The following is a 19,488-nucleotide window of genomic DNA, read 5'->3' as shown; positions in this document are numbered from 1 at the left end:
TGTTTTTTACTAATGCATCATTTTCTTTGTTGAAATGCATTGGGAAGATCTTGAGTTACTTGAGAAAAGTTAATAATAATAATAATAATAATAATAATAAGCATTAATAAGAATTATTTAAAACTGATTTTATTTTTAATTTTTTTTTTTACTTTGACTACTATCAAGTTCCAAATAAAGAGAAAATTATATAAGAGGAAATATTTGGAAGAGTTTAATTCACTGACTTCATTATTTAAAAATAGGCATTACAATATGTTTATTTAAAATATTCACCAATTTTTCAACAAAAATTTACTTTATCGTGATATATATCGTTCTTTTGATATAAAATTGCTCATATTGTGATACAAGATTTTGCTCATATAGCTCACCCATAAGACATACAATCACTTTGTATGATGAACAAAATGAAATTCAAGTCATTATTCACTCTCAAATCAAATAATTAGTAAAGCGTTTAAATCAAAGATGCCAGCTACATCGACAATGTTGGTTCTCATCACGTTTCGTGATTAAATGTGCAACATGACTTACCTTGGTTTTAAGGTGTAGCTTTGTCCTTTTTTGAACTTGACAGATCAGTCACAATTCACTTGCATTATGGCAATTAAACCCTGTGAAGATTTTTATTAACATTGATGTATTATTACTATGGTTTTAATATGGTTACTGTAGTAAAACGGTGGTAAATTTTCGTAATGGAAGTATAAAGCTATTGCGAAGAAACCCAAAATAACTGCAAGAGAACGCAAAACTATTTCAGAAAATGAATGCCCTCACTGTCCTCAAAGGGGCTCAGTGTAAAAGTAATATGATTTTATTGTCGATATGACTCATGCATGTCATTCCAAGTTCCCCTGAAGTCATACGATCATTTTGTGTGATGAAGAGCATTAAATCTAAGTTGTTATTCGCTCTCAAATCAAGCGCTTCAAATATGACGTCTATGTTGACAACATCAAACCTCATTGGTTCTCATCCCATCTCATGCCCCAACGTGCAACACAGCTGTTTTATTGTGGTTTAATGGTGATTTGTTTTCTTTTCCGAACTTGACAGACCCGTCACTTTTCGCTGATTAAACCATGAAGACTTTAAAAAAAATCTCCTTTTGTGTTCCACGAAAGAAAGATAGTTCTATCAGCTTGAAATGTCATGAGTTGGTGAGTAAACAATGACACAATTTTGATGTTTGTGTGAACTATTCCTTTAATGAAAATATTTTTTTGAAGAGAACAAGCCCTCAAGTATTAAGCTTCCTCCAATTCATTCAAATTAACATTGAGATCTGAATGGGCAATTTCCTTAAATTAAGTTTAAAACAATCAAGGCTTCAAGTAGTCAAGGGTTTCTCAGAAACGACAATGTTAGTTTGTTGGCAGAACGCTAGTTTACCAAATACATTGTGTAACAATTTTATTTTTTGTTCCTGGTTAGTAAGTGTTATTTTCCCAATTGCTTATGCCTCAAAAGTATAGAAAATGGCTAATATTCCCCACAAACTTTACTTTTGTGATCAGACAGTGATATTTTAAAATGTACCTATTTCTAATGAGAAAACGGCGAATTTGTGCCTTTTCGTTCACATAAAATCAGAACAAAAACAACATATGAATCCAAATCAACTAAAGTAATATTCAAAGCCATGCTGCTCCATAATGGTAACAAGTACCCGTCTCTTCCCCTAGCTCACTCGGTGCACCTCAAAGAGGATTACAACAGCATCAAGACCTTGCTGGACGCCTTGAAGTATGATGAGTACGGCTGGGAGGTCATAGGAGACTTCAAAATGGTGGCATTCCTGATGGGTCTCCAAGGTGGTTTTACCAAGTTTCCCTGCTATCTTTGCCTTTGGGACAGCAGGACCACAGGCGGGACTGGCCACAGCAGACCGAGTTCGGGAGGAACAACATCAAGTGGAAGCCACAGAAGGTGCTGATGCCACCACTGCACATAAAATTGGGCCTTATGAAACTCTAGCTCTAGATAAGGAGTTGGCAGCCTTCAAGTATCTTCAAGACTTCTTCCCTAAGCTGTCTGAGGCATAGGTCAAAGCAGGTAATTTCTTCAAAAATATCTTGGTTTGTGTTCCACAGAAGAAACATACGAGGTCATACGAGGATGATGAGAGAAATATCCTTTTAGTCTGAACTATCCCTTTAAATGTGAATCATTTCTGAAGAGAACAAGCCCTCAAGTTTCCTCCAATTCATTCAAATTAACATTGCCTTTTGAAGGGGCGATTTCCTCAAACTAAGCTTTAAACAATTAAGGTTTCAAGTAGTTTTGGGTTTCTAAGCAACAGTAACCATTAGCTTGCATGAAGTATAAAAACCAAAACATGCATTGATAAACATGCCAATGTGGGAATGTGGATAATAACATTTTTTAAATTACTTACAGGAAGAGAAAACTGCCATCTAAGCAACAGGTGAATAACAGGAACTACTAAAAATAAAAGCATTCGGTGTCCGAAGCCATGCCGAATATGGACAAGCATTTGCAATTTAACCCTGTGACTTCCTGTGTGTTATTATGAGCATCTAGAATACACCATATTTTATATATATATATATATATATATATATATATATATATATATATATATATATATATATATATATATATATATATATATATGCACACAACACTATCTACACTATATTACAGGGATAGTTCATCCAAAAATTAAAAATGATGACAGATTTTTTTTTTTTGTTTACTGTCCCTTTAAGAGTAACAGAAAACTCAGTTTTGAGTTATTTGTGCATGTGTGTTTGTGTGAAATATTTTGACATCATTACACCACTCGAACCAAAAAACACACTTTGTACACCACACAGCATGCACACACACACCGTGTCAGTATTAACAAAAATCTTATGTCTGTTTGGACCATTTAGTTTGAAACGGCTTACGGTGGAGATGAGTTTGACTGATTTTGGAACATGTTTTGACTGCAGGAAGTGGATAAGATTCAATCAGTCTTATCGCTAAACTGTCCTCTAACAGGTCCATTTTCAGTAATGAGGCTGTTTACATACACAAACACACACAAAGGAGACTAATAGAGTTTAATCAGGACATTTCATCAGATGGTTTGAATTCAACACTCAAATGAGAAGAGGTTAACGACTTTTTTTGTTGTTGATGTTGCAAACAAATGAAAGTCACAGAGCAGCAGGTGTCTTAGTGTTTAACACAGTAAGTTGTCTAGTGAGTGTGTGTGTGTGTGTGGTTGGTTTACGGGAGTTTTCCTACAGTCTCGTTACATCCTTTTTGTCATGTAAAATCTAACGATGTACAACATACCGAGCTACAGGACAATACAGAAGACTTCATATATACTTAATGTATAAAAAAAACCACAATGACTGTGTATAGATTTGCACATTTCTCTTCTATAAACACATAAAGACAAAAGAACTGAGGCTAAGGAAGTTAGTGTATTACACTAGGGAAGGAGAGATATAAGAGTACATACTGTAGTTTGCGGACACTCTGGTAACTCTAAGATGTCCATAGAGCGCAAAACTCCGAAATTAAAAGTAACCACTTATTTTTAGGCAAATAGATTTTTAACAATAACTTATAAATCTTTAAAGACACACTTACCATAAGCTCTGAGGTTGTTAATCGATGGTATATTGATGGTTTCTGTTGAAGCCATCAAATGTAGTTATTTCAACTTCATTTTTTACATTTGTGTTTAATAGCGGAATTCCTGGTTAAGAACTACACTACCCATAATCCTGAAGAGAAATCCACCAATCGGAGTATAGTGGCAAACAAGCTCCGCCCACTCTCATGAATGGCACAATGGAATTGCTCTCCCTACACTCTCAAACTACTAATATTTGTTTCTATACTTATAATCAGAAACTTTAAATCGATAGTCATATTTTTATTTGCAATGCTTCATGGGATTGTAGTTCATTCCCTCATTAGAGACCTTAACTGCACAGTTTACCTTTGTCTTTGTCCAATTTTCAAATGCTTTTTTCAAACACAAAAGTTTTTAATGTTGTGATTCACCTCGAAGCTCATTGGTTCATGGCTTAGCTCTATTAAGAAGTACTTTATGAAATCCCTATGGAAAACATTAATGGGGAAAAATACTTGGTAAACCAAGACTGATGAAAAAGCTAATAACGGTGTTTTCACTACATCTTACATACATTTTTAAGCCTGGCCAACTTAAACATTAAGTTAAACATTAAGACCATTGCATCTTTATATGTGTTCTCATGACGTTATTGGATGCCTCTGGTATAATTGTGTCAACAAGGTATCGATATCTATCTGGTTTTCATAGTCAAACAAGTCATAGTCACTTGTCATAACTAGACTTGACTACTGTAACGCTCTCATTGCAGGCCTCCCTGCATGTGCAACTAGACCCCTCCAAATGATCCAGAATGCAGCAGCACGTCTGGTCTTTAATGAACCAAAGAGAGCACATGTTACACCACTCCTTGTCTCTCTCCACTGGCTACCGGATGATGCACGTATCAAATTCAAGGCTCTGATGCTGGCATACAGAACAGTCACTGGGTCTGCTCCAGCATACCTAAAATCATTTATGCAGAGCTACGCGCCCACTAGAAGCCTGCGGTCGGCTAAGGAACGTCGCCTTGTTGTACCAACACAAAGAGGCACCAAAACACTTTCCCGGACTTTCAGCTTCATCATACCACATTGGTGGAACGAACTTCCCAACTCCATCCGTGAAGCTGACTCACTCTCTGTCTTCAAAAAATGGCTAAAAACACATCTTTTCCACGAGCACTTAACCTGTCATTAAAAAAAAAAAAAAAAAAAAAATTCTGTTGCACTTTATTCTATTTTGAATACTGTTATGATGCTAGTGATACTTTGTAATACAGCACTTTTTATACCACTGTCTCCTAAGATGATTCGCTTATGTTTTCCTCTCTTGTAAGTCGCTTTGGATAAAAGCGTCTGCCAAATGAATAAATGTAAATGTAAATGTAAATGAGAAAAAAAGAAAATAAGGAGAGCTTTGAACAATTAAAATAAAACAAATTACCATTCCAAGAATCCTGGAAATATACATTCGAAAGGCTAAGAAATATGAAAAAATGAACGCCAGAGAAACAGATCCTCACCCGTCTCTTGAGTCGGTCTCTCTCTCTCAGTGTGAGAGTATCAGCTTTAGCGATCACAGGGACGATGTTGACTTTACTGTGGATCGCCTTCATAAACTCGACATCCAGAGGCTTCAGACTGCGAACAAATCAAGCACAGAGAGATCCGTAGGAATTACTCACAAATGTATGAACACAGACGAAACAATCAGAGAGCAAAAGGCCTATTCACACCAAGTGCATATTTTCGCAGCAGCAAGATGCTAAAACGAATCATGTCTCCCTAAAGAGTCCTTCACACCAAAATGTAAAAATTCAAGTCATGCTCGAAGAGAGTAGCTTTGATACAAATTCTCTCCTGCAATTTTTGCTGCACATCGCCAATGAAATTTTCTCTTGGGCTGCCAAAAATGTGAATAGCGTTGACGCTAATGATTTCATTTGGTGATTAACACAGTCGATGAACTTCTCTCAGACGCTGCCGTAAAATCACGCTCAGTGTGAACTGATTTGTTGCACAGGCGATAATTGAAGGGGTAAAGCCAAGCCACTTTCTGAAAGAAAAATATACATGTTTTTAACTAATGTAGAAAGGTAGAAAGTGTGTGTGTGTGTGTGTTACCCGTGTCCAAACGGCGAGATGAAGTAAAAGCAGCAGTGTACTCTGTTGTCGACAATGTGTCTACGGTTCAGTCCGCTCTCATCGTGCAGGTATCGCTCAAACTGATTATCAATATATTGGATGATTGTCTTAAAGCTGTCGGGAGAGCACAAAACACATCAGGGAACAGAAGAAGGAAAAACAATCATTTACTTGTGAAAATTTAAACAAGTTTAACTCAAACATATCTGATATTTGTATCAAATGCAATGTATCTAAAGGTAACTTAAGTCACTGTGTCTGGAGTTGTGAAGTAATAAAACAGTTCTGGAAAGAATTAATTGAGGTAATTTCTAAAACATTAACGAAAAAAATTCCCCCCGTGTCCCAAGCTTTGCATTTTAGGTATATTTCCTATAAATCTGAAATTGAAGAAACATGAAGCTAAGTTGTTAGATTTACGTTTGCTATAAATATATCTCGCCCTTCAATTAGCCAATGGGAGAATTATCAGCCTGTTTATCAACTGAAAAAATGTCTTATACCTTAAAGGGGAAAACTGATGTATTTTATAAAATTTGGAGTTTATTTTTGGAATTTATAAATAATCATGAATTGCAGTTAGAATAGTAAGAATTTGTTTTATTTATTTTTTCTCCCCAATTTGGCATGCCCAATTCCCAACGCGCTCTAAGTCCTCGTGGCGGCGTAGTGACTCGCCTCAATCTGGGTGGTGGAGGACGAATCTCAGTTGCCTCCGCGTCTGAGACCGTCAATCCGCGCATCTTATCACGTGGCTTGTTGAGTGCGTTACCGTGGAGACGTAGCGCATGTGGAGGCTTCACGCTATTCTCTGCGGCATCCACGCACAACTCACCACACGCCCCGTTGAGAGCAAGAACCACATTATAGCGACCACGAGGAGGTTACCCCATGTAACTCTACCCTTCCTAGCAACCGGGCCAATTTGGTTGCTCAGGAGACCTGGCTGGAGTCACTCAGCATGCCCTGGATTCAAACTCTCGACTCCAGGGGTGGTATTTTTTTTCGTTTCCTTTAATGTTTTTCATTTATACATTTATGTATGGAAGATATTGGAATGTTTTTTTTTTTTGTCCTTATCTTAGGTTGTGTTCACACTTGTAATTCGGTTCTCTTGGTCCGGACCAAAAAATAAAATGATACATTTAGTCCTGGTTCGCTTAGCATTCACACTGGCATTTTTAACACCGAACCTAAAGATACAAAACAATAGGCATAAGGAAAAAGTCACAACCTGATTGGACAGCTTTTATGACGTATATTTTGCAATGGAACTTGCAGATCATCCAAATCAATGCTGGCTGCTGGACGAAATGCGCTCGTTAGATTTATATATGTATATATGGTGGTATTTTTACCAGCTGAGAACAAACGAAGAGCTAATAAAATGTGTAAAGGAGTCAAAACAGCGCCAGGAATTCCTCCGTTGCACACACAAACGAAGATATGCTGCAAGGACGGCTGACGCCTGTACCGAACTATAATGGGCAACATTGATGGAAGAACCAGGTATGCTTGAGGTCAGTATTAGGCTAATTACTTCCTGTTTTTGGTCCATTTAGACATCTTTTGTTCATGTTGCGTTCATATATATCAATCGAACAGCACCAGAGTTCGTTTGGAAGCAGACCGAGACCCACTACTCAGATGGTCTCGGTCCGCTTGTCCGGTGCGCACCAAGGTTCGGGTGACAGTATTCACACTTGTTCAAATGAACCGCACTAACAGAGCAATCGCACCAGAGTTCGTTTTAATCGAACCAAACCTGCCAAGTGTGAACACACCCTTAGTGTCTTTATTCTCTGTTTACAATTGTTATTGCTGATATGTTTATTTACTTATTTGTTTTCTTTATTTATTGTTGAGATGACAACAACCAAGTGGGGAGGGGTAGTATTCATTTTCTATCTTCTCTGTAGATATAAATCAATAAAAATATGAGGGGAAAAAGGATAAAAAAAAAAAAAAAAGGATAACTGAAAGACAGCAAATTGTGAAAAAAAAAGCTAGATGCAGTACCATGACTAGAAGAGAACGCATGTGACTTGAGATGTGATTTTAACAGTTGAAGCGTCTTAACGCGCACTTTTACACAGAAAGACAATTGGAAAAATTGTGCCGTCAAGCTGTGCTGAAAAGTGCTAAAAGAAAAGAAAGCAGGTGCCTCGAGACGTGTTTTTAACAGCTGAAGTTAGGTCTGTTACGATTATGAAATTTGGCTGACGATTAATTGTCAAACAAATAATTATGACGATTAATTGTCTATTTTAGGGCTGTGACGATTAATTGTCATATAAATTGTCATATTTCTTAAGGTGCATGTGTGCTTCATACATCTTAAAGGAATATTCTGGGTTCAATACAAGTTAAACTCAATTGACAGAATTTGTGGCATAATACTGATTACCATAAATATTCATTTAAACTCGTCCCTCCTTTTCATAAAAAAAAACAAAAAAAAAAAAAAAAAAGCAAAAATGGAGGTTACAGTGAAGCACTTACAATGGAAGTGAATTGGGGCCAAAGTTTTAATGGTACAAAACTAACTTTTTCAAAATTATAGCCGCAAGACATGATTTTATTGTGATAAGATCACTTACAAACCTTTTCTGTGTAAAGTTACAGCTAATTTTATAACTTAATTTATTACTTAACTTAAAAAAAAAAAAAGAATGAATCTAAGTGCTTTTCTAAAATTATAAGCTTCACATTTCTGCCTTTAAACCCTCCAATAATTGGCCCCATTCACTTCCATTGTAAGTGCCTCACTGTAACCTCCATTTTTGCTTTTTTTTTTAAAGAAAAGTAGGGACGAGTTGAAATGAATTTTTGTGGTATTCAATATTACGCCACAAATGCTGTCGACTGAGCTAAACTTGAACTGAACACAGAATATTCCTTTAAGATGTAATTTTTACATATTTAACTTCAAATATAAATCAAATAATAAAGTAGGGATATGACTTCATTTGAAGGCTTTAAAAACGTATGAATGACATGAAAAATGTATAAATATTTCTAAATACATCTCTCTTTTGGTCAACTTTAGTTTTGGTCAATTGTATATTGAACGCATATTTTAGATTCTTTTTTTATATAAGAAAATATTTATTTATTATATTGCATTATATTATACTACACTATATTATATTATATTAAGCAATAGTAAAACATTGCTGTCGTAATTTCTTCACTTTCACATTATTTTAATGCTCTTTTATTAAACCCACAAGCCCTTATTTCTCATGAAGCAAAACCTTTGAGATTTTGTTTCATCATTTTATCACTCCACAGAAATAGAGTAAGAGTATATCTCCTCGTCTGTGTCACTGCATGTCATTAACACTGCATGTATGAACCCGCTATGAAAAGGAACATTTGCCATTACACAATCGTTTAAAGTGAACTGGAGCACTTTGCGTTCACTATCAATGTTTATGTTTGTTCGTTTGGCGTGAGCCTCTGCTGATGGTGCGTGCATCAGAGCACGTCACGTGCTCTTCCTGACAGGAGCTGCTCTGGTTGAGATCCGTGGTGCAGTTTAGTGACGCTCAATTTCAACCGAATGACACACAAACGTGCCGTTCGTGGCATGTATACATTCGCTTAAAATTCTCTTCTTTGGGCATTAAAATGTGATTGGAATTTACAGTGCACACTAATCACGGTTATCTCAAATAACCACAGTTAGATCAAATAACCGAGATCAGATGATTATTTAATAATTGCGACAGGCCAAGTTCTTTTTAACTTGACACAGCATAAAAAAATGTAGCACTCCTACACGAGATGCTGAAAAAAAATACAGAAAGACAGTGCAAAAATGATCATAGAAAATCAGCACAGACAGCAAAAACGCATTTGCAATAGAGTGGTCGCAAAATGCGTTCATTGTGAATGGCCCCTAACTATACTGGACAAATCATATTGCATGCAACAATTGGGACAACCTCTGAGCATGTCATCTTTGGCAACAAATATCTGGCACAGAAGAAATTCCCCCTCCCACAAGCTTTGATAGGTGTATCTCCCTAAACTCCTCTTTCAGGGTCCCACCCGACCACCCGACCACCCACCCACACACACACCAATCCAGGCTGTTGATGGCGTCTCCGTATCCCGGCGTGTCCACCACAGTGAGGCGGAGCTTCACTCCCCTCTCCTCGATCTCCACGGTGGATGCTTCGATCTGAACTGTGCGCTCGATTTTCTCTGGAAACACAACATGACTCCCGTCAGAACAAACACACACATCTACAGAACAAAAGGACCTTGAACATTCAAATACATTGGAGGGTGCATAGAGAGGCCGTGAAGACAAATCACATTAAAAATATTCATGATTTGTTAATGTAACATAAACAAGATTTAGGAGATTGTGGCAGGGCGGAGGGCGGGGCCGGGTGTGCAGAATCACGACCCCGCCCCGCCCTCCACCCTGCCACAGAGATGTTTCTGAGAAGTTTCACTCAGCTGGTGGGAGGAAGCCCTGGGCTATAGACGGGATTACTTTTCTGAAAACATCCAGTCTCCAGTGAGTTTAATTGACAAAGTTCTCAACGAAGGGATATAAAGGGGTTTTGAGTCTAAATCAGAAATATCTTGCATTCCACTGTGAGTAGCATCATACATACTTTACTGCAGAAACTGACTGATTTATTTCACTTGCGTAGTTTCTAAGATAGTTCAGAAAAAATTCTGGCATCATTTTTGTGCAGATGACATTTTTAAATGGGATTCAAGTGTTCAAATACCTTTTGGGGCCACTGTAAACACTGGGGACAAAATGAAGTTCATCTAAAAGGCTTTTCCCATGGCTACTGGGAATCATTTAGGTTTTGCACACAATATCCCGTAAAGTTAATAAGACCTAAGGGGAGCCTTCTGTGTTCGTTTGTGTGTGTTACCTGCTGCTCCAGGTATGTAGCGTTCTGGGTAGAGATCGGTCAGAAAAAGGCTGTTAATAAGAGTTGATTTCCCAAGACCAGATTCTCCTGTGAAGACAAATAAAACCAATGAACAAAATAAATGCATGAGTGTGTGTGTGTTAATGTTTTTTTTAATGTTACTCACCGACAACCATCAGTGTAAACTCAAATCCCTTCTTGACAGACTTCCTGTGAACCTGATTGGGCAAGTTGGCAAAGCCGACATATCCAGCAGCATCAGGGAACTAATAAACATACATCACATCTGTTATCTGCTTGAAAGACAATTAGAGTATCAGTAAGATTAATATTTGACAAGTGCAATAATGTGTGTCTAATTTACCTTTCCTTTTTCTCCAGACTGTGACATGATTCTCCTGTGTGGCTAATCTAAATGTATAAAAGAAAACAATTAAAAAACACTATCAGATCAGTGGGTGGTTGGAAGGAGATCAAATCTTGGGAGGAACCAGATTCAACATGGGAGCTCGTCCTCCTCTCGCCAAACAAATTATTGGGTCATTCCGTGTTAACTCAACCAGAGGTCCTCGACTTAATATTTTGTTTTTGATCATTGTTTTTTCCAAAGTTGGAGTACCTTTCAATCCAGGAGTGTTAAAGATATCTTAATATCCTTTTAGATTCTGGTTCAGAACAAAATTTATGAAAAAATAAAATGCATTCGATTGGGCCCAAAAGTAAGGAAAGACTATAAAATTTTTCTAACACTCAATAAATCGATTTAAAAACTATCGGCCCATTAATTGGTTATCAGCCTTTTCCGTCAACGTAATTATCGGTATCGGCAAAATCCAATTTCGGTCGACCTCTATTGCAGACGAACATTTCTGTAATCTTAAAACTAAATATAGGTATTGCACTAACTGAAGAGCCACATGAGTCGCTTATTCTTAACAATAGTGTATTTTTGGACTCTTGAAAATTGAGATTTTGTCATTATCGTTTTTATGTGAATAAACAAAGATACATTATTCGTACTTCAGTCCTTTGTTTTGTTGGACAAGAAAAACTAGCTTCATGCCTTCTGACCCACATTTGGTTTTCGCCCATTGAAAATGGGTCAAATTTAACGGTTTACGCATGGAGCCACATTGAGAGCACAATATCTCTGGGATTTTTTTTTTTTTTTTTTTTTTTTGGATTTTTCCCCTTTTTCACCCAATTTGGAATGCCCAATTCCCAATGTGCTTTTTTAAGTCCTCGTGGTCGCGTAGTGACTCGCCTCAATCCGGGTGATGGAGGATGAATCCCAGTTGCCTCCGCGTCTGAGACCGTCAACCCACGCATCTTATCTCGTGGCTTGTTGAGCGCGTTGCCACGGAGATATAGCACGTGTGGAGGCTTCATGCCATCCACCACGGCATCCGCGCTCAACTCACCACGTGCCCCACCGACAACGAACCACATTATAGCGACCACAAGGAGGTTACCCCATGTGACTCTACCCTCCCTAGCAACCGGGCCAATTTGATTGCTTAGGAGACCTGGCTGGAGTCACTCAGCACGCCCTGGGATTCAAACTAGCGAACTCCAGGGGTGGTAGCCAGCGTCTTTTACCACTGAGCTACCCAGGCCCCCTACTATCTCTGGGATTTAACCATTCAGGGCTTTAAATATGAAGAGGTACTCCAACTTCGGAAAAAACAACACAAAAAATAGCTTTTTCCCATTTTTGGACTCACGCCATTGGGATATAATACAACAAACAGTGCTGAAGTCAACTGATAATTGACTTGATACATTTATAATTTTGCTTCAAAATCTTAGGCGAAAATTGTAATTTTGATCCACCTCTAGAAAATAATAGATTTTTCAATAAACATTTGTTCAGGACATTTCATATTTTGGCTTTAACCAACACTTATGTCTATCTCTATTTGGAAAAGTCATAAAAATCTCAGCCGACAGTCGATATTAGTGGTGTTAAAGGCTAGCTTCACAATATCACTATTCCTCAAACTTAGGGTTGGTGAACTGAACAAACCCATAGGCTTTTTTGACTTGGGCCAGTTAGTGACAACATAGCAATTACCCAGAACACCCTATAGTCAAATCCTTCACAATACAAGCTAGTCGAATGAAACATTCACATTTAATTTACATCTGATGAGTTTCTGTTTCTGAAACTATCTCTAAGGATATCCATCATTACCATCTTCCAAAACACACACATTGCAAAGAATGAGAGCGAGAGGTTGACTAAAGGGAGGGAACAATGCTGTTTATCTTCCATCTTCCTGGAAACGCTTTCCAACATTTATGGCCCCTCCCAATAAATTAGAGCGAGCACCGCAGACCCACTCACTCATACACACACACACACACACATACACACAGCAGTGACTTATCACACACTAAACCACCCAGAAACACAGTGTGAGTGTGTGTGTGAGAGAGAGAGTGTTTTATGGGGTTTGGGTGGAAGTATTCGTTATAGAGACAGCCGGGCTGGAAGTCATCAAAGTGAAGGCCAAATCAGCTCTAATTGACGGATTAGAGTTTTTAATTTCTACGATCCTGAACTTGAGTGTTTCGATTCCACAGCTAGGAGGAATCAAGAGTCAAAGTGTTTCTCTGGAATGTACAAATTTTGTACATTCCAAACTCATTAAGAAAAAATTGTAGATTTTGGGTGCAGCCATTTCTATAATGAAGGACACAGTCAGCAATCCCTGACTTATCACACACACACACACACACACACACACACACACTGGGAGAATTTGTTATTACTGGCTGGGAATTACAGTAAGGATAAACCTGCCGCAGATTAATCAAGTGGCCTCATTATCGCTACGCGATTATACCAAGCTGCTCCACGGGTGATTTTTGCATTAACACACACATTATACACCATATACCATCAGCACTGGTGCCCCCCAGGGATGTGTGCTCTTCCCACTACTCTTCTCCCAGTATACCAATGACTGCACTGCCAAGGACCCCTCTTTAAAGCTCCTGAAATCTGCAGACAACATCACTGCCATTGGCCTCACCAAGATGATGATGAGTCTGCATACAGAAGGGAGGTTGAATGGCTGGCTCACTGATGTAGTCAAAACAACCTTGAGCTGAACATGCTCAAAACAGTGGAGATGATAGTGGACTTTTGGAGGAACACCCCAACACTGACCCCCCTCACCATTCTGAACAGCACTGTGGCAGCAGTGGGGTCATTCAGGTTGCTGGGCACTACCATCTCACTGGACCTGAAGTGGGAGACCCACACTGACTCCATTGTGAGGTTGTACTTCCTTCGCCAGCTGAGGAAATTCAACCTGCCACAGGCGCTGCTGATACAGTTCTACTCAGCAGTCATTGAGTCTGTCCTCTGCACTTCAATAACTGTTTGGTTTGGTTCTGCTACAAAATTGGACATCAGAAGACTACAAAAGGACAGTTCGGACTGCCAAGAGGATTATTGGTTGCCCCCTGCCCTACCTTCACGAACTGTACACTTCCAGAGAGAGGAAAAGGGCTGGAAAAAAATCACTCTCACCCTGCCCACTACCTTTTTGAACTGTTGCCTTCTGGTCAGTGCTACAGAGCACCAGAACCGTCAGGCACAAGAACAGTTTTTTTCCATCAGGCTATCCATCTCATGAACAGTTAAAACTATACTATAATTATGTGCAATACATAGCCTAGTCAATTATATTATTTAACATATCCTACCTCTTCTGCATTACATTCCCTTGCACTGTATATAACAGATTTGTATTTGTACATACTATATGTATATTTTTGTCTTATTGTATATTTCTATATATACACCTATATTTCTATTCGCTCTTTATTTTTATTCTATTTTTTTATTATCTCTGTCTTGTTGTATTGTTTGTGCACTGGAAGCTTCTGTCTCCACGAAAAATTCCTTATATGTGGAAGCATACTTGGCAATAAAGCTCATTCTGATTCTGATAACAATTGTGATTTTACCAACACAAGCTTTCAACCTCGCCTTGCCCCCAAATACTAGCACAGTTTGTGACCCGACTTTAAAGATTTGCTTTGTTTTTATGATTAACTGAAAAATGGTTCTTTTGAGGTTCTTAATAGAATTCCTGAAAGAGTTAATCGGATAGTAGGCTTGTGAGCTTGTGTGACTGCAATGCCACATATACAGTCAGATCATCCACGCAGGAAGCAAGCAGGGTTTGCTAATGGCTGCTGGTCATAATAACAGCATTGTGTTTCACAAGTGAACTAAACGAGTTACAGTCCAAAGCACCACTTGAGTTTATGAGTGAAACGTGCTGCCTCATGACCCCAGGTGCAATTCACTTCACCTCTGAAAAGCAACTCTGCTCCTACGTATTGATGAATGATTTTAAAGACAAAGGACGGAATCACTTTCAAACTGAGCTGGAAATAACCAGCTATAGCACAGGAGTTTGGAGCAAGGGATGAGACATCACAAAGGCACAGAGAGAGCGAGGTAGTGGAGTTCGAAAGAGTTCTGAAGTCTGAAGAAAGTTTGAAAGAAAATAAAAAATATCAATAGAAAGTTTGAAAACTTGTATCTTGTTTACGTGTCACAAGTAAAGCCAAGATTCTGCTCATTATGAATCGGTAATTTCCTATCTGAACACTTATTACAAAATTATTGTAAATTAATGAGCCAAAAGATATAACTTTGATGAATGCAAGCTGTTGAACAGCCTGACATTTGTTTTTCTACATTAAAATGATAAACGTTTTTTTGCCTTGAAATGAAAAAATATGTAAATATTGTTTTCAGATGGAATTGGTCCTGTAAATACTCTCCTGAGACCCAGTCCAAAAATGTCTGTAGTGTTTAGATTTTTATATCATCATCATTATAGTATTTGCCGAATAAGAAACATGCTACGTATACACAGTCAATTTCCACAAGTCTGAGACCACATTGAAAATCTGGGATTCAAAATCTCAAGTTTAAGAACACTGAAAATTTTCAAAAAAGAAATATAAAGCAAAATGAATAAGAAATCTGTAAGATTCTGTATACATACACCGATCAGACACAACATTAAAACCACCTGCCTAATATTGTGTAGGTCCCCCTTATGCCACCAAAACAGCGCCAACCCACATCTCAGAACAGCATTCAGAGATGATATTCTTCTCACCACAATTGTACAGAGTGGTTATCTGAGTTACCATAGACTTTGTCAGTTCAAACCAGTCTGGCCATTCTCTGTTGACCTCTCTCATCAGCAAGACATTTCCGTCCACAGAACTGCCGCTCACTGGATGTTTTTTGTTTTTGGCACCATTCTGAGTAAATTCTAGAGACTGTTGTGTGTGAAAATCCCAGGAGATCAGCAGTTATAGAAATACTCAAACCAGCCCGTCTGGCACCAACAATCATGCCATGGTCCAAATATATAAAAATCTCAGAATGTTATTCTGAGATGTGGGTTGGCGCTGTTTTGGGGCAAGAGGGTGACCTACACAATTTTACGTTGGTGGTTTTAATGTTGTGGCTGATTAGTGTATGTACTGGTATGTATATAAACATATAAACACACACACAATTATAAATAAATATATATATATATATATATATATATATATATATATATATATATATATATATATATATATATATATATATATTATTCACATATATACATATACACACACACACACACATATACATTTACATATATATCTATATATGACACAAGCAAGAGAGCAATATGGCCCTACATCAGCATTGCTGTGATTCGTCCGCAGGTAATCACAGCAGTGCTGATTTAGGGCCATACAGCACGATTGTGAGTGTGATATTGCTTAAATATATTAGATACCACTCACGAAACGAGGGCGCTCCAGCCGACTTCCATCCCCTAAGGATGACCTGTCTGCCTATCATAACACCGGCCAAGACCCAATTCTTCATGCATTTATCCCCTACGTCAATAAATCCTAGCCCACATTCCCACCACAAATACCAAGTTTAAATCTTTCTCCCATAATCTCTTGAGAGAACTTGAAGCTCCATCCTCCAGACTCTGAATTAGCAGGGAGTAATACACTGATGCCTCATGACCTTTTCCAAAAGCAGTAATCACCACTTCAAGAGTATCTGCCGCTTTAGGGGGTTGTATGCTACTCCCAAAAATAGTACAAAGCAGGTGGCTCAGATGAAAATACCTAAAGAATTAAGACCTGGGAATCCCAAAATGTTGAACCATATTTTCAAAGGATCTCAACACTCCACTCTCACATAGGTCACCGAGCATATTAACCTCCCTCACAATCCACTCTGTCCAGCAGAAAGAGGACTTATTAATACATAACTTTGGGTTTAGCCATATGCTCAAAGCAACATTTAAATAAATGTCAGAATTAAACAGTCTGGACATTTTTGTCCATAACAAGTGCAAATGCAAGATAACTGGGTGTAACTTAACTTCTCCGGTTAGTTTGATAGAAAGGCTTTGCAGTGGCAAAATAGGGGCAAGAAATTCCTGTTCAATACAAAACCAGGGAGGGCTCTCTCAAGTGGAAGCAACCAGTGAGCCAGATGTCTGAGACTGACTGTATAATGATAAAACAAAATACTGTGTAGTCCTAGCCTACCTTTGTCAACCGGCCTATGCAACTTACTGAAATGTAATCTGGGACGTTTACCATTCCAAATGAAGGACTTCGCTATGCTATCAAATTGCATGAAATAAGAGAGGGGGACATCTACAGGGAGAGACTGTAGCAGGTAGTTGAATTTTGGAATTCATTTTAATAACATTAACCTTCCCAGTCATAGATAAATGTAATGAAGCCCACATCGCTAGAAAACCTTTTTATTAAATATATATATATATATATATATATATATATATATATATACACACACACACACATATACACTTGTGGCCAAAAGTTTGGAATAATGTACAGATTTTGCTCTTATTGAAAGAAATTGGTACTTTTATTCACCAAAGTGTCATTCAACTGATCACAAAGTATAGTCAGGACATAAATAATGTGAAAATGTACTATTGCAATTTGAATTTTTTTTAAAAATATAACTACTTCAAAGAGTTCTCATCAAAAAATCCTCCACGTGCAGCAATTGGGGCTTTTCCACTGCACGGTACAGCTTGACTCGACTCTGCTCGCTTTTTGGGGGTTTTCCACTGTGGATAGCACCTGGTACCTGGTACTTTTTTTAGTAACACCTCGGTCAAGGTTCCAAGCGAGCCGAGACGATACTAAATGTGACGTCAAAATCCTGCAGATCATTGATTAGTCAGATAGAATTGTCACTACCAGCGTCACTTGATTTGCGACATGGGACATCAACCCGCTAGTTTTAAAGTTAGCAACAGCGATAGCAATATCATTTGTTCACTCGACTTTCGAATTGTAAAAAGAAATGGCTGTGCGCAAAACCATGCCGTGGTCAATAAACGAGGTGCAGACATTCCTCTCGTTAGCGATGAACGAAACGACGCGAAACGAAAAAGTCTTTCAGGAAATGTCTCAGCTGTTGGCCGCACATGGCTACCACCGGACCTACCAGCAGTGTAGGGAAAAGTTAAAAAAATCCACAACAGCCGGAGTGGTTCAAACAGAAGAACGTGGAAGTGGTTCGACCAAATGGATGCTATCTATGGCAATAGACCAGCAAGCAATGGGAGGGAGAGTGCCCTGGACTCTGTGTTGTTGGAGTCCACGATGGAGGATGGTACGTTTTGTTACGTTAACTCTATATACTGCTTGAAAGCTTCACTTTATTTAGTTGACCAGCTACTGGAAAGCTTGCTTCTAAAAGAACCAGGCCAATTTAACTGTTACACTTGTGTAAAATCACCATGCAACAACTGCTTTATGCAGCACAATGAGCTAGTAGATAACAGCTAGCGGTCGTGTTATTGTTTATGGTCAGTAATGTTTGTGTCGTGTTTAAGATGATGTCACGGCAGCAGAGGCGGCGCAACTATGAGTCGAGTCGAGTCGAACTGTAACGTACAGTGGAAAAGTGCCAAATGACAGCTTTGCAGATCTTTGGCATTCTAGCTGTCAGTTTGTCCAGATACTCAGGTGACATTTCACCCCACACTTCCTGTAGCACTTGCCATAGATGTGTCTGTCTTGTCGGGCACTTCTCACGCACCTTACAGTCTAACTGATCCCACAAAAGCTCAATGGGGTTAAGATCCATAACACTCTTTTCCAATTATCTGTTGTCCAATGTCTGTTTCTTTGCCCACTCGAACCTTTTCTTTTTGTTTTTCTGTTTCAAAAGTGGCTTTTTCTTTGCAATTCTTCCCATAAGGCCTGCACCCCTGAGTCTTCTCTTTACTGTTGTACATGAAACTGGTGTTGAGCGGGTAGAATTCAATGAAGCTGTCAGCTGAGGACATGTGAGGCGTCTATTTCTCAAACTAGAGACTCTGATGTACTTATCCTCTTGTTTAGTTGTACATCTGGTCTTCCACATCTCTTTCTGTCCTTGTTAGAGTCAGTTGTCCTTTGTCTTTGAAGACTGTAGTGTACACCTCTGTATGAAATCTTCAGTTTTTTGGCAATTTCAAGCATTGTATAGCCTTCATTCCTCAAAACAACGATTGACTGATGAGTTTCTAGAGAAAGCTGTTTCTTTTTTGCCATTTTTGACCTAATATTGACCTTAAGACATGCCAGTCTATTGCATACTGTGGCAACTCAAAAACAAACACAAAGACAATGTTAAGCTTCATTTAATGAACCAAATAGCTTTCAGCTGTGTTTGATATAATGGCAAGTGATTTTCTAGTACCAAATGATCAATTTATCATGATTACTCAAGGAT

General features: G+C 38.3%; 1 protein-coding gene across 2 annotated transcripts in view; it reads right to left on the bottom strand.

The window, feature by feature from the left end:
* The window catches only part of zgc:63587 (uncharacterized protein LOC393431 homolog), a 43,884-nt gene that overhangs the window by 23,381 nt on the left and 1,015 nt on the right, over window positions 1-19,488 (bottom strand). For both annotated transcript variants that reach the window (XM_051668298.1, XM_051668299.1), the window contains exons 2-7: window positions 11,026-11,072; window positions 10,828-10,927; window positions 10,662-10,748; window positions 9,843-9,966; window positions 5,734-5,868; window positions 5,133-5,250 (exon numbers count right to left, since the gene is read on the bottom strand). In XM_051668298.1, the coding sequence (XP_051524258.1) occupies window positions 5,133-5,250; window positions 5,734-5,868; window positions 9,843-9,966; window positions 10,662-10,748; window positions 10,828-10,927; window positions 11,026-11,052 (591 nt within the window). In that variant the 5' untranslated portion in view covers window positions 11,053-11,072. The remainder of the gene's footprint in view (window positions 1-5,132; window positions 5,251-5,733; window positions 5,869-9,842; window positions 9,967-10,661; window positions 10,749-10,827; window positions 10,928-11,025; window positions 11,073-19,488) is intronic.

This window comes from Myxocyprinus asiaticus, chromosome 33 (assembly GCF_019703515.2).
Source record: "Myxocyprinus asiaticus isolate MX2 ecotype Aquarium Trade chromosome 33, UBuf_Myxa_2, whole genome shotgun sequence".
Taxonomy (NCBI): Eukaryota; Metazoa; Chordata; class Actinopteri; order Cypriniformes; family Catostomidae; genus Myxocyprinus; species Myxocyprinus asiaticus.
The sequence above is the reverse complement of the archived record's forward strand: the minus strand, read 5'-3'. Positions and strand labels throughout refer to the sequence as shown.